A 14,488-nucleotide genomic window follows, 5' to 3' on the forward strand; every position below is an offset into this window, starting at 1 on the left:
TTGGTTATCCCTAATCTGGAAAAACGACTTTACAACCTAAACATAGAGTAACATTTGTTACCCTGACCCAGTCTTAAAATAACTTTGACAGTTTGTAATATGATTGATTATAATTGCTTAATAATTAAGCTGCTGATTGGTTAAGCAGAAGTTTATATCATTTATACGGCTTACACAAACGACACTACAGCACGGAAACTGTGGGGATCGAACCCCAGACCTTATGTAGTAAAGTCAAGTGTTCTAATCACCTCTTCACGCCGCTTTCTAACTAATTTCTACAAAACAAAAATCTAAAACTTAAAAATAACCTTTTTCTAAAAAAATAAAAACCACCTGTAATAATCTTTTTTATTCAACAAATTATTGCACTCTTTAATGATGTATGACGTCACAATGATTACAATGACGTCACTATGCTAACGCGTCATTGGAAAACCGATTAACGTAATGAAGCATAAATTGATCACAACGTTCATCTAAAAAAAAAAGTGATACGGTTAATGGTGTTATTAGTCATATGGTTAATGGTGTTCTTTGAAGAAATGGTTATTGGTGTTTTTAGTCATATGGTTAATGGTGTTTTTATATATATGGTTAATGGCGTTTTAAGTCATATAGTTGATGGTGTTTTTGGTCATATGGTTAATGGTGTTTTTTAAAGAAATGGTTAAAGGTTACATGTCAGGTATTTACATAATGCAAAAAGAAAATAATAAACTTAAAAATAATGGCAATAGATATTTAAATGATTCAACAGTCTTTAAATTTTTGTTTTTTTAAGAATAATAAAAAACAATTAAGTTCAAACCTGGTTTAAATTCAGCTTTCCCATTAACCCTTAAATTCCTGGCTTCAAATAATTTATAAACAGAGTAGAATAACATGTCGTCATATATTGAAGCTTGTAGGAATTTATAAGCAGGAACCAAATCCAACATTCCAACCGAACGAATAAATCTTAAGGAAGTTAGAATCTAACAAAATAAATGTAAAATTTTGTTAAAAAAAATGAAATTTTTTAAATGGAAAATGAATTTAAACATTTATTGAATAATACTAAGCCTTACAATCAAGATTTATTTGTCGTAATATAGTTGTAGCTCCTTTATTTACATTAGTTTAACCTCAATGTGAGAAGGTCGACTTTACGACCAAAACATAAAGTTACATTTGTTACCCCAACCCAGTCTCAAGTTGCCTGTGGCAGTTTGAAATATTATTGATTATAATTGGTCGATAATTAAGCTGGCAATTAACTTTTGGCTCAGCAGGAGTTTATATCATTTAAAGCACCTTTATCAAGAGCGCTACAGCATGAGATCAGTGGGGATTAAACCCTCATGTAGTGTAGGAAGTGTTCTGACTACTACACCATCCTCTTTATTAATATCTGCAGGGCAAAACTTGCCAGCGTACAAAAAATGAAAGTTTTTGACAAAAAAATTGTCCAATCGACTTCTTTATAAATAAATTTTTTTGTTAATATTTAAAATAAATTTAATTTTTTGCTCACCAGTTTTTTTGAAAGTAGAATTTCGATGACTTCGTTATCAGATGTTGCTAATCTCTATTTAAATTTAAAAAAAATTAAATTAAAAAATTTTTCTAAAACTTACGACTCTTGCACGTCTAAAACAAACTGAGGATAAATAAAAATACCTTTAACATATCGAAACCAATTTGGAAACACTGTTTGTCTTTGCTCTCTAGCTCCAACAAGAGGTTAGCAACATCTTTTGAGTCTTCGATGACATTGTGATGTAATAATTGATATAATTGAAAGTATTGTTCGGATTGAATAAGTGTGTCAATAAGCAACTTGTTGATATAAAACTAAAAAAAAATTGATTTTAAATTACTTTAAAATTTTTATTTTTATTTTGTAAATAATAAAAAAGTGTCTACCCAAGTTAATAAAAAAGTTCCTACCTGGATATTTATTTTAAAGCTGTCCAGCGATTTTAAATACTCAATCAAAATAGAAATCTTATAAGAATTATTTATATGTTTATTCTCAATAAAAGGTCGTAGAACAAAGGTGAAAAGGTCGTTTTGATCAAGGAAAATTAATGTGCGATGGTGCGGAACAATCACATGACCTTGACTTCCATCTGCCCTCTAAAAATTATAATTTATAAAAGTTTTTAATTTTAACAAAATTTGTAAAAATTTTCCAACAAATTTGAAGACAGGATTTTTCAGAAATCAAATAACCATTTTCAACTTACTAATTGGTAAAATTCCTCTGCCTCTATGTAAGCTTTATAAACTTGGTTTAATTTTGAAAACATCGTGGAAATTTGGTTTAACGGAAGCTGGTTCGAAAGCCCTTGATTTAAAATATTAATAAGTTTATATTGACGTAACTGGTTTCATGCAGTAGTGCCATTGGGTGCGGCACTATAGACAGTATGAACTTCTGCTGAGCCAGCAGTTAATCAGCAGCTTAATTATCAGGCAATTATAATCAATAATATCCTAACTGCCAAAAACGGCAGCGTGGTGTAGTGGTAAGAACTCTTGCTACACCACACATGAGGTCGTGGGTTCAATCCCCTTTGATCTCATGCTGTAGCGCTCTTGAGTAAGGCGATTTAAACGGTGTGAACTCCTGTTGAGCTAACACTTAATCAACAGCTTAATTATCAGGCAATTATAATTTATAATATCCAAAACTGGCAAAGTCAACTCGGGACTGCGTCGGAGTAACTGATGTTACTCTATGTATTGGTTGTGAATTCGACCTTTCCACATCGAGGATACTTATACAATTAAATCCAATTAATAACTTTTATAAATTACCATAACTTATAAGTATTTATGTTATAGTTAAACAATATAAGATTTCAAAATATTTACAGGGTCGATACTTTATTTTGAGCTACAAAGTGTTTACCTTTTTGGCATAATTTAATAATTGCTGGTTTGCTGTGTTTTCTGAGCAACAAAAAATCCAAAAATAAACTCTAAAAATATAAAAATAATTTTTAGTTCATAACAAAAAAAGATATTATTACAAAAATCACCCCAAAAAAAGATATCATTATTATGCAAATCACCAAAAAATAAATAAACTTAAAAAGCCAACCAAAAATAAATTAAGTGCACAAGCTTAAAAATAAGAATTCTACCTGAAAAAACCCCACCTAAAAATATAAAAAATTAACTAAAAAACTAAATCTTTAAAATTTTCAAGAAAAAAAAAAAAAAATTATAGAACCTTACTATAATACTACATCTAAATCAGGAATATTTTTTAGCAAATTAAATTAGATTTAAATAAAAAGTTAAATTCTTTTAACCTGTTCTTTAAAGAAGTTTGAAATATCATCCAAAAGAATCCCAACATACCACATGTAACCTAACGCTGCGTCGATTATTATATTTGGCTGAAAAACTATCCAAGTAGCTGCATCTAAGTAAAAGTAATAACTCAATACTGGTACAAAGTGTAGTGGTCAGTACACTTGGCTTCACTACATGAGGTCCTGGGTTTGATCCCTACTGCTCTCATGCTGTATTGCCCTTTAGTAAGGCGCTATAAACTGTATAAACTCCTGCTAAGCCAACACTTAATCAGCAGATTAATTAACAGAAAATTAAAATACACATGAGGTCCTGGGTTTAATCCCCAATGCTCTCATGCTGTTGCACCCTTAAGATTAATTAGCAAACAATTATAATCAAAAATATTCCAAATGGACAAAGTCAACTTAAGACTGGGTCAGGTTAACTAATGCTACTCTGTGTTTAGAAAATATGTAATTTGTTAACATAGAGACCATTATCACAAAAGTTAAAATAATGTTAAACTAGTTATATAAACTTACAAAGGTCACAAGGTTTTGAGGGTTGGTCTGAAGTTGTGGAAGAGGAAAAATCTAAAAAAAAAGGTTAGTTAGTTTTTTTGATTCACTCAACTTTAAGGTTTTTTAAAAAAAGAAAAGAGAGTATGAGAAAAAGGCAAAGTATGAGAGAGAATTAGGTAGGACTGAAGGTATAAGAGAGAATCAAAAAAGCCTATAAAGTATAAGATAAAATTAGTGAGAATTGTTAAGTACGATAGAGAATTAGCGAGGACTGTGCAGTTTAAAAAAGAAACTGGGAAAACTGTAAAGTACAAAAGAATATTAACAAAGACTGTAAAGTACAAGTAATTCTTTTTTTTATATAAAAAATAAAGAAATAATTGGATAAAAAATAAACAGAAACGCCAGCAGTAAAAGTTTGTTTTTTAATAAGATTAATTTTAAGAAATACGAACCTCTGTTTTGTAGAAAATATGGTTTTATTGAACATGGAGGTACAAGGGGATCCAAATATACAATGTTGGACTTTGAAATTCCTGGTAACTTGATATCAAATATCATCGACTTCTGCCAACATAATTAAAGCAATTAAAATACTTAAACTTAAATATCATAGTTTCATCAATAATCTAAGTAGCAACCCATAAGAATATCATAATATAGGCTACTGATTCAAGATGAAATTAGTTTTTAATACTAGCTAGCCAATGACTTTATCTAACCGTGATGTAGTGTCCCGGCAGCAAGGTGTAGTTTTTTACTAGCAGCGTGGTGTAGTGGTAAGAACACTTGCTACACCACCATGAGGTCATGGGTTTTTCCACTGCTCTCATGCTGTAGCGCCCTTTAGTAAGGCGCTATAAACGGTATTAACTCCTGCTGAGTCGGCACTTAATTAGCAGCATAATTATCGGGCAATTATCATCTATAATATCCCAAACTGCCACGGGCAACTCGAGACTGGGTCGGAGAAACTAATGTTACTCTATGTTTAGGTCACGTATTCGTCCTCCCACATCAAGATTAAAGATATATAAAAACTAACCTTGGAAGATTGATGATGTGCAATCACCAGATTATCAACAACATTGAAGGCAAATCTTCCAATCTCACCGAGTCTTAAAATAAAAGATTTACGAACCGGGATCTCTCTAAAAAATAAAAAAAAAATTATTTAAGTTTTTTTGCATTAATGAAAGAAAAAATATATATTTCATTAATATTGCATTAATGCGATGAGAAAAATGACAAAACAATTTCATGATTTAAAACATGCCAGAATTATTAAATATTTTATAGTCACAAAAGCCCAAGTATTACTTTTTTTATGTATTTCAGTTAAAGTATTATACAATAAATATTACCTGATGGATAAAATGCCAAAATTAATTTTTAATTTAAGTTTAATAAACTAATACTTAACATTTTAAAAACCCCACTAAACCACTAAAACTCACCTATGTACAATATATAAAACCAGCAAACACTTTTCAGGACTGTTAAGTGTTGGTTGTCTCAATACTGCTGCATACAACGTGTTATATCTAAATCATTTATTCAAATTTATTTTGTTCCTTCAAAAAATTTTAGTAAAAATTGCAGCCTAAACAACTTAAATCTATATATATAATGCAGCATAATAGATTTATATGTACATATAGGTATTTATCCAAATTATGGGCCTGCAAGATAATAAAAATGCTGTTTGTGGTGCGCGAGTAAATTATCGAAGGCAAATAATAGTCAAGAGTTGCGACCATATTCGACAATTAAAAACCCAATCTTAGGGCAGGATATTGACAAGTGATCATGATGTGGTGTAGTGTTTAGAACACTTAAATTTAGAACATAAGGTTTACTGTTCAATTCCCACTGCAGCCATGTTATAATGGAGCTAACATGGTATAAACTATTGCCATTTCCAAAAAACTATCAGCAGCTTATCTTATTAAAAATTGACAAAGGTAACTTAGACCAGGTCAGAAAAAAAGTTGCAACCAATTAACTTACATGCTTAGTAAAGTAACATCTCTCTCAAGTAGTAACTGTGTGTTGGGTTGTGGAGTGGTTTGAGGAAAATCTACCACAAACTTCTGCAACTTTGTTACCTGGCCATTCTGTAATTAGAAATACAATTTAACACAAAACAAATAACAATACATAAAAAAAAGATTACTACAAAAGTGTATTAAGTGGATTTTAACGTTTTTTTTATACACTAATTGTAAATTACATATTAATTTAAACACAAATAAAGAAATGGCAACCTTAAAATGAAAAGGGACAAGACAGTTTGCTGAGTTAGAAGTGGACACAAGCAAAACAGAAGAAGTTGGCTGAAAAATAAAAGTTTATTACAACTACATACATCGTATAACACTAGGTAATCCACTGATATAGCTTCAAAAAAGCAATATTACACAATCTATATATAGATAATTTTTTTTTGGATTTGTTACATAAATTTATCCTCGATATGAGAAAGTCGAATGCGTGACTTAAACATAGAGAAACACCAGTTACTCCAACCCAGTCTCGAGTTGCCTGTGCCAGTTTGGGATACTATAGATTATAATTGCCCGATAATTATGCTGCTGATTAAGTGCTGGCTCAACAGAAGTTCATTCCGCTTATAGCGCTTTACTCAAGGGCGCTACAGCATGAGCTCAGTGGGGATTGAACCCACGACCTCATGTGTGGTGTAGCAAGTGTTCTTACCACTACACCTTGCTGCAGGCACTGTTAGTTTAAAGTTGTGATTATATTACAACAATAAAAATCTCGACCATAGGAATCAAGTAATAGAAAATAATTATAGGTAAGAGGCCAATCTATATGTCTTCAAAAAACTACAGTTTGTGGTTCACTAAAATATAGTTATGGTGACCTTTGTATAACAAGCATTTAAACTGTTAAAGTGAGTTAAAATATTAGAGATGATTAGTGGTATTTATAATAAAAAGAATCAGTTTTACCGAGTAAACGGACCAGTTGGTTTGGATGTTGTGATTTTTGATCAACTTTAACCATCTTTTCTCCATGTTCACCTAAGTAATAAACTTACAATAATCGATTTCAGTATAGGCAACAAAAAGAGTAAAAGTAAATGGGGATTGGGGTTAAGGGAGTCTAGTTTAATAGGGGTGGGGGCAAAGAAGGGTAAAAATAAGTGGGGTTAGGGTTTATCCAATAAATAAATGAACCTGATAATACTCGATCCCTTGTTCGGTTGAAAAAATAATTTCATCTGCTGCCACCCAGTGGAATGTTAATATTTTATTTGTTTTTCCCTGAAATATAGAACTTAATTTATTCTCCGAAGTAAAGTTGTTTTGTATATATATCCTTATCCTCGATGTGGAAAATCTGAACGCACGACCTTAACATAGAGTAACATCAGTAACTCCGACCCAGTCTTGAGTTCCCTTTGGCAGTTTGGGATATTATAAATTATAATTGCCCAATAATTATTTTGCTGATCAAAGGTTGGTTCAGCACAAATTCATACCAGTTATAGCGCCTTACTCAAGGACGGTACAGCATGAGATCAGCGGGAATTGAACCCAAAACCTAATGAGTGGTGTAGCAAGTGTTCTTAGCACTACACCACGCTGCCGGTAAAGTTGGAACATCATTTAGAAATAAAGTGTGTAGAGTTACCTTACAGGTTTGTGAGTAGCCTATAGGATCTGTCTCGCCATTTATAAAGTTTGAAAATTCCTAAAAACAAATAAATTAGTAAAAAAGCTGTTAATAAAACAAACAATCCACAAAATTTTTGAATTACCCACCCAACACTATAAAGTTTTTTCGCAGAGAAAAAAAGTACTTACCCATAAAAAAAAAGAACTTACCACAAAAATAAAAAAATAATATTTGAGAGGTAAAAAGTACTTACCCTACAACAAAAAGTATTTACCACAGAAAAAAAGTACTTACTACAGAAACAAAAAGTACTTACCACAGAGGTTTCTTTTCTTTGCAGAGCAAGCACTTTTTGTCCGATAGAGAACTTGATTGAAATAAGAGGCCCCAAGTCCTTAATCTGAAAAGTTAAGTTATTCTTCGAGGTTGGACCTTTTACTATCACCCCTGTTTCACCTCCTGATCTCACTGCAAATACCTGAAAATAATAAAAATATTTAGTTTAGTTTATAGTATGGTTGACATAATTTATCCTCGATGTGGAAAGGTCGTATGCACGACTTAAACAGTAACATTAGTTACTCTGACCCAGTCTTAGTTGCCTGTGACAGTTTGGGATTGTATGAATTATAATTGCCCGATAATCAAGTTGCTGATTAAGTGCTGGCTCAGCAGGAGTTTATAGTGCCTTATTAAAGGGCGCTACAGCATAAGAGCAGTTGGGGTTGAACCCACGACCTCATGTGGTGTAGCAAAGGTGTTTTTACCATTACACCACGCTGCCGATAACACCACGCTATATTAAAACTACTACCTGACCCAAATTTGTAACAAAAAAAACCTAAAAAATGCATTCACAAAACTCTAAAAAGCTTACCTGGTTATTAGTTCCATCAAAGAAAACATTCGTTACCAAACTGACTGGATCAAAATGAATTGGGTCTCGTGTTAACTCAAGATAATTCGACATTTTAAAATTACATTTAAATATTAACTACAACCTGTAGGTTAAAATATAATTTTGTTATGCTAATTTTAAAAGTAATTAAGGTTTGAAAAAGCTATACAAAGTTTTTTAATCAACAGTAGCCTATACAAAAAAGTATACACAATACAATATTACTAATTATAAAATAATTGAAAGCATCAGTGAACTATAAATGACAGTACAAAATATCAAACCAAACAGTTATTTATAAAAAATAAAGTAGATTCAAGCATGATTAGCTTCTATTTCAATACCAGAATTTTAGCAATTTTAACAAGTATAGAATTTTAACAAGTATCTACCACGAACTAAAGTCATTCAGTTGGTTTCCTGATTTTACATTTCTTTTTTTCGAAGAAGAACTTTCAACATTTTCAGAATTTTCTTTTACTTTTGATGTTTCCATTTTAATATACTTCCCCACACCACTTCTATACACTTTCTTCTTTACAGAATTCAATTTGGCAACCCTTTTTTCCTCTTCTTTCCTCTCTTCTTCCTTAATCTCTTCCGCTCTTAAATCTGCAAGTTTTTGATCAACTTCATCAAAAGGATCAACAAAAACTACAGCTTTCAAAATTTTAATTTCTTTTTTTGGAGCATCGGTTTTTCGGTTTGTCTCAACTTTTTCCATAGTTGTCAAAGTTGGCATTCCACCCACTACTCTTCCAAACACGGTGTGCTTATAATCAAGATGTTTACACGACCGAAAAGTGATAAAAAACTGAGATTTATTTGTGTTTTTACCAGAGTTGGCCATGCTTAGAATCCCACGTTCTGAATGCGTGAGATTTGGTTTAAATTGATCATTAAAAGGCTGACCCCAAAAACTTTGCCCCCCTTTTCCTGTTCCAGTGGGGTCACCCCCTTGAATCATGAAATTTCGAATCAACCTATGAAAAATTGTCCCATCATAATACCCCTTTTTACAGAGTTGTATAAAGTTTTCACAGGTTTTAGGGATATGCTCACAATGCAGTTCTAAGTTGATATCTCCAAGGTTTGTGCTCAGACGAACATAACCTTTCGTTTTTACGAACTCGTATCTCACTTCATCGATATCACGAGCTTTTATTTCATGTTTCCACTCCGGTTCTCTAGCTGTTGATGTGAACGAGGCAGCTACATTTGATGTTGAATAATTTGAAGTGTTGTATTTGTCAATTTTTACCTTTTTTGCCGATTCCTTCGGCTTTAAAATCGAATCTCCCTTATACTCTTTGTATAATTCGTTTAAAGTTTGTGATGTCTCAGCGTTTGTTGTTTTCATGTAATATCTTGGATCTGATTTTGCTTTTAAATCTGCATCTGGTAATTTCTGATTATGTTTCAAATGATAAAAATTTTGCAAGTTAAATTTGTCTAGTTTGCTAGGGTCTTGAATGGTAATGATATCATTTCTAGTAAATGGTTTATCAGTGAGAAGTTCCTTCCAGTTTTTAGCTTTAAAGTTTAATTGATCAAGTGCTTCATATGAAAACACATTACCAGTAGTAGCAATAGCAGTAATGTGACTGTTTTCATTAAAAACCTTGAACAACACGGGACAGTGATATTTTCCATCAGCATTCTTATGGAAAGTAATTTTAAACAAGTTCTTGGCCTCTAGTTTTTTACCAGTGATTGGGTTTGTGCCAAATTTCTTCATCCAAGGTACAATATTAAGTAAATCGAAAACATGGCCTTCTTTTGTTACCATTGGATTTTCAACAGGTTGCATGGAAATACTACAACAGAAAAACGGAAGTCGTCGGAAATCAGCATTTTCCACAGTTTTTTTATGGCCCCCATAAAATGCTGCCCACTCCTTCCCAGTTATGTACATTTTATCACTTTGATGTTGCCTTTTTCCCATTTTGAACAAATTTTAAACAATTTTAATATTAAAAAAAAAATCTAAACACAAAGGGTATTAAATTTAAAATTAGAATTATTAAATTTTGTAACGATTTCTTGTTAAATACGCTTTATAAGAAAAATTGCTGTCTTTCTTATTAAGAGGTAATCTATCAAATGGTTCATGATCATTATAACAAGTCGAAAATAACTTTTCCGCTAAATTTTTAGCGTCTTTATCATTCCAATCTTTAAAGTAATATTGAAAGGATATTAATGCATGATTCAAAACACATTTTTTATGGTAGCTTTTTACAAGTGAAAACACAGCTTGAAAGGGGTGAAATTTAAGCACACATTCACCACTTAGGGCAGAGGCTCTTATTTCACTACACATTAGATGCTCAGGCGTATTAATATCCATTCTAGCTCTACAATGATCAAATGCATGAATTAATTCATGGCTCATAATATGTTCTAAGTTATTTACTTTAGAAGACTCAAAATAAAGTTTATCGAACTTTTCTTGACAAACAATAACTTGATTAGTAGGTTGAAAAAAGAAACCAATTCCTTTGCAATTTTCTGGGCAATATTCGATAGAAATATGCTTGTTTGCATTAACTGGGCATCCCAAATCGGACATAGCTTTAAATATAGTTTTTATTCTGTCACTTTTTTCTAGAATTTGATTGAATATTTTTTTAGAATGTTTGATATTGAATTGTTGTTTAATCGTTGTTCCTTCCGTTCTTTCATTTTTGCTTTTCTTAAAATGATTTATTAAATATTCAGTAGTGTTTTTATCATTTTGGTTGGTTGAACCCATGCCTAGATTTCTTTTTTATTTAATAAAACAATTTTAAAACGCAAGAAAGTTTCGCAAACTAAAAAAACAATTTTGAATTAAATGACTAACTTTATTTAAACGCCTCACTAAGACCTAATTTTTTTATAAATTTATATAACTAAACATAAGTAAACTTGGTTAATACATTTAAAATGACTTATATTAAGTTAAAACCCTTCAAAATCAACCCAAACATGCGCTGCAAAATAAACCATGCGCTGACGACAATATCAACAATAGAGGACAAATTTCGTTACAGCTGGTTAGTTTTTAAACGTCATAATAAGTTATTGTTTTGTCATGTGATTGACATTTCTAGTGACGTTACTAAAATCTTTGTTTACTTATCAAGAAAGCTTATTTACTTTGTATTTAAACTTGTATTTAATTTAGAAATTAAACTAGCTATGTATTTGCAGATTAAATGGAATCAAGCCATAACTAATCTGGTTAGCTCAAACCACGTTTAGAAACTTTATAAAACAATAAACAAATACCCTAAACACTAACTTTAAAAAACAAACCTTAATATGGAGCAATGTTTTGCAATGTTGGGCGTTCTCTTCGGCAGTCGAAGAAGAAAGAAAAGGTTAATTTTATATTTTCTGTTTCACAATTTTGCATATTTTTTATTTTGACAACAAGCAATTGCTAACAAATCACATTCTTTTTTTTTAGACTGCGTTACTTACTCAAGTACAAAGATGATGATAATCAAAATAATGGAGTGGAATTTGAGAATTTAATGTTTGATGAAATGAACAAACCGAATTACGGAACAGATAACCCGTAAAATATTTGTGAAATGTTAATTTGACATTACATGCTGTCAGTGGGAATCGAACTTATGAATTTAAGAGCTCTATTAGCATAACCTTACCCTAATCTTCCCTCGCGAATTCCGCCCTTTTCTCATTCATTTTAGTATTACTCATTTAAACTGGCAGATGCTGCTAATAGAGTTCCTGAAATATTTTTTTGTTGACAGAATGGTAAATGATATGGAGAAGGATTTTGTGAACAAACGAGAATACGACAGAATCGTGGAAGAACAAAGAAAAGTGGATGATTTAATTGACAGAAAGGTAAGATATATATGTGTGTGTAAATATATAGAGTACTGTGATACTGTTACACTGGTTTAAAAAAAAAACAGTGAAAGTTTAAGTTGTGATATTGGTAGAATTGTTGTTTATTACTCATTTGGTTAAAATAATTTGATTGACAGATGTATGAAGAAGAACAGAGCATCAAAGAAGAGGAGGAATCTTACTATGAGGCACAAAGGGAGGCAGCCAGAGCAGCTTCACTTACAATGTCTCTGAAGGTTCAGGAGAACTTAAAAATAACAAAACTAATAACAAGCTTTAAATAAATTAACAAAAATAAATTGGTGTATTAAAGATATAGCAACAACTTTTATACTTAAAATAATATTTTTTCTTGCCTTGTTTGGCAGAGTATCTGTTTAAGTATATATTTTAATCTAACTAAAAGTACACATTTACAAAGAATTTTAGTTTAAAATTCAAAAAATAATTAGTTGTGATTTTAGGAACGATCGATTGGACTCACAAAATCAATTGATTCATCTGGAAGTGACAAAAGTTTAACTCTGTAAGAAAACTTTTGAACATTTTATTCGCAATTATTTAAAGTAACATAATCTTGTAAAATCTCCCTATTATTTGTTAATCTATAGTCATATAAAACTGTATTCTATTGTTCAAAAGGAAGCATTTAATTGACTCATAACTAACATAACAGATTTGCTTAGTTTTAAATAGTTAAAAATAGAATTCAGTTGTTAAAATATGTTTTATAAATTGTTAATTTTACTCATAAAACATTAAGTTTAATATTATCAACTAAAGATTAATAACATTTCAAAAATATGCAAACGACAAATTATTGCTTTTTTTATACCACAGGGGGGAGGTAGAGGATGATTTTGAAGATTTTTTAAATGAAGTTAAAGCGAGATCTGTTGCTTTTAGAAATGAATATGTCAACAACAATTCAAGTAAAACAACCTGATATAAACCATAACAGTTTTTACTATAAACTTAAAGTCATATCGGATAAATAATTACTTGTTTATGGTTAATTTATTGACTTTGCGACAATTATTTTACATTTTTTTAAAACTAAACTGAATAAAACTTTCAATTTTATAAACCAACAACATTTTAGTTTCTAAAATTAACAAACTACGCACAGATAATCCCCCCTCAGACATTCCTGGAGGGAGTATGACCCCCCCTCCATTTGAACGAGTTGGAGATGGGATGTCAAGTGAGGAAGACCTCGGAGAATGGAATAAATTTACACACGGTGGCAATAAAGACACACACAAGCGAAGGTTGGAACCAGTTGGTGATGACATTGATCAAAATAAGTGAGTTTTAAGTTTTCAAAAAACTTTTATTAGAGAATTTTTTTAACATATTCATATTTGATCCAATCTTTAAGTAATTCTTGGTTTATATTTAATATAAATCTTGATTTTTTTAGATCCAAGACGGAACAAAAAATCAAAGAAGCAGAAAGAATGTTCAGTATAACTGATGATGAAGGGGAGATGGGAGATTTTGTGAGAGCATAAACTTACGTTGGTTTTATCAAATTCTGTAAACTTTTATCTCAGATCATCCCTTTATAGTGTCCAGAAAGCTGTAATGGTGTAAAAAACTGGACTCTAAAATTTAACATTTTTGTAAAGGTTTTTACCAATAAAAAGTAATCGTAGCAATAAACACATACATATATACTATTATTCACGTAGTAAATTATGTAAACTCATTGTGTTACTTAAAATAAAGTGCAACAATATAATAAAACTACATGTTTTCTTTTAATGTAGAACGTTAATCTTTCAATGTCTTCCCGTAGAAAGTTATGCAAGAAGGTAGTGTTATAAGTGATATCTAAGTATATGTTTTGCATATGTACTAAGTTGTTTAACAAGACAATCAAATGCATATCTATTGTTAAACTACATCTGTAAAACACCGCAAGGCCTTTAAAGATTTAGTAAATTGAAATTAAATTTTTGTATTTAGTTAATCTTGTATCGAAATTACTTAATATTTTAACTTGATTTTTGTAACCTATTTTTAAATGGAATTGTAATTAATTTTAAAATGTTTCTGTGTGTTTTTTTTTTAATTGTGCAATCCAAAAGTGTTTCCAATAAATAATACAAACAACTGTAGTGTTGCCATTAAAATTTAAATCCAACAAAATAAAAACAATCGCAAAACATGGGTTGACATCCCCTAAATCAGTGGTTGGCAACCACCGGCCCGGTGCCGGTCCGTTAGAGTTATGTTACCGGCATATCTTTCCAGGTTAAAT

The 14,488-nt window shown here is 30.8% G+C and overlaps 4 protein-coding genes across 5 annotated transcripts; 1 reads left to right on the plus strand and 3 right to left on the minus strand.

Moving 5' to 3' along the window:
* Window positions 1-343: 343 nt before the first annotated feature.
* Window positions 344-8,459, minus strand: LOC145746269 (regulator of MON1-CCZ1 complex-like). Of its 2 annotated transcripts, XM_082564515.1 has the most exons (20): window positions 8,335-8,459; window positions 7,774-7,935; window positions 7,473-7,532; window positions 7,016-7,102; window positions 6,788-6,859; window positions 6,080-6,148; window positions 5,823-5,929; window positions 5,270-5,356; window positions 4,858-4,963; window positions 4,268-4,379; window positions 3,834-3,884; window positions 3,306-3,418; window positions 3,135-3,149; window positions 2,900-2,969; window positions 2,232-2,332; window positions 1,933-2,121; window positions 1,663-1,836; window positions 1,517-1,570; window positions 812-977; window positions 344-479 (listed from the first exon to the last, which is right to left on the minus strand). In XM_082564515.1, exons 1-20 carry the CDS (start codon window positions 8,425-8,427, stop codon window positions 415-417), a joined length of 1,953 nt encoding a protein of 650 aa, XP_082420641.1. In that variant the 5' UTR covers window positions 8,428-8,459; the 3' UTR covers window positions 344-414. The 2 variants fall into 2 exon arrangements, with proteins under 2 accessions (XP_082420641.1, XP_082420642.1); XM_082564516.1 differs by lacking the exon at window positions 3,135-3,149.
* Window positions 8,459-10,312, minus strand: LOC145746270 (RING-type E3 ubiquitin-protein ligase PPIL2-like). Its single transcript, XM_082564517.1, has one exon. The coding sequence runs from the start codon at window positions 10,298-10,300 to the stop codon at window positions 8,744-8,746; it is 1,557 nt and encodes a 518-aa protein (XP_082420643.1). The 5' UTR covers window positions 10,301-10,312; the 3' UTR covers window positions 8,459-8,743.
* Window positions 10,313-10,378: 66 nt separating this feature from the next.
* LOC145744979 (mitochondrial inner membrane protease ATP23 homolog) lies at window positions 10,379-11,148 on the minus strand. The gene has a single exon (XM_082562961.1). The coding sequence runs from the start codon at window positions 11,108-11,110 to the stop codon at window positions 10,379-10,381; it is 732 nt and encodes a 243-aa protein (XP_082419087.1). The 5' UTR covers window positions 11,111-11,148.
* Window positions 11,149-11,520: 372 nt separating this feature from the next.
* Window positions 11,521-14,234, plus strand: LOC145745453 (uncharacterized). Its single transcript, XM_082563534.1, has 8 exons — window positions 11,521-11,720; window positions 11,810-11,920; window positions 12,120-12,216; window positions 12,360-12,458; window positions 12,687-12,748; window positions 13,063-13,154; window positions 13,352-13,529; window positions 13,646-14,234. Exons 1-8 carry the CDS (start codon window positions 11,662-11,664, stop codon window positions 13,734-13,736), a joined length of 789 nt encoding a protein of 262 aa, XP_082419660.1. The 5' UTR covers window positions 11,521-11,661; the 3' UTR covers window positions 13,737-14,234.
* Window positions 14,235-14,488: the final 254 nt, after the last annotated feature.

This window comes from Corella eumyota, chromosome 3, assembly GCF_963082875.1.
Source record: "Corella eumyota chromosome 3, kaCorEumy4.1, whole genome shotgun sequence".
NCBI classification, from domain to species: Eukaryota; Metazoa; Chordata; class Ascidiacea; order Phlebobranchia; family Corellidae; genus Corella; species Corella eumyota.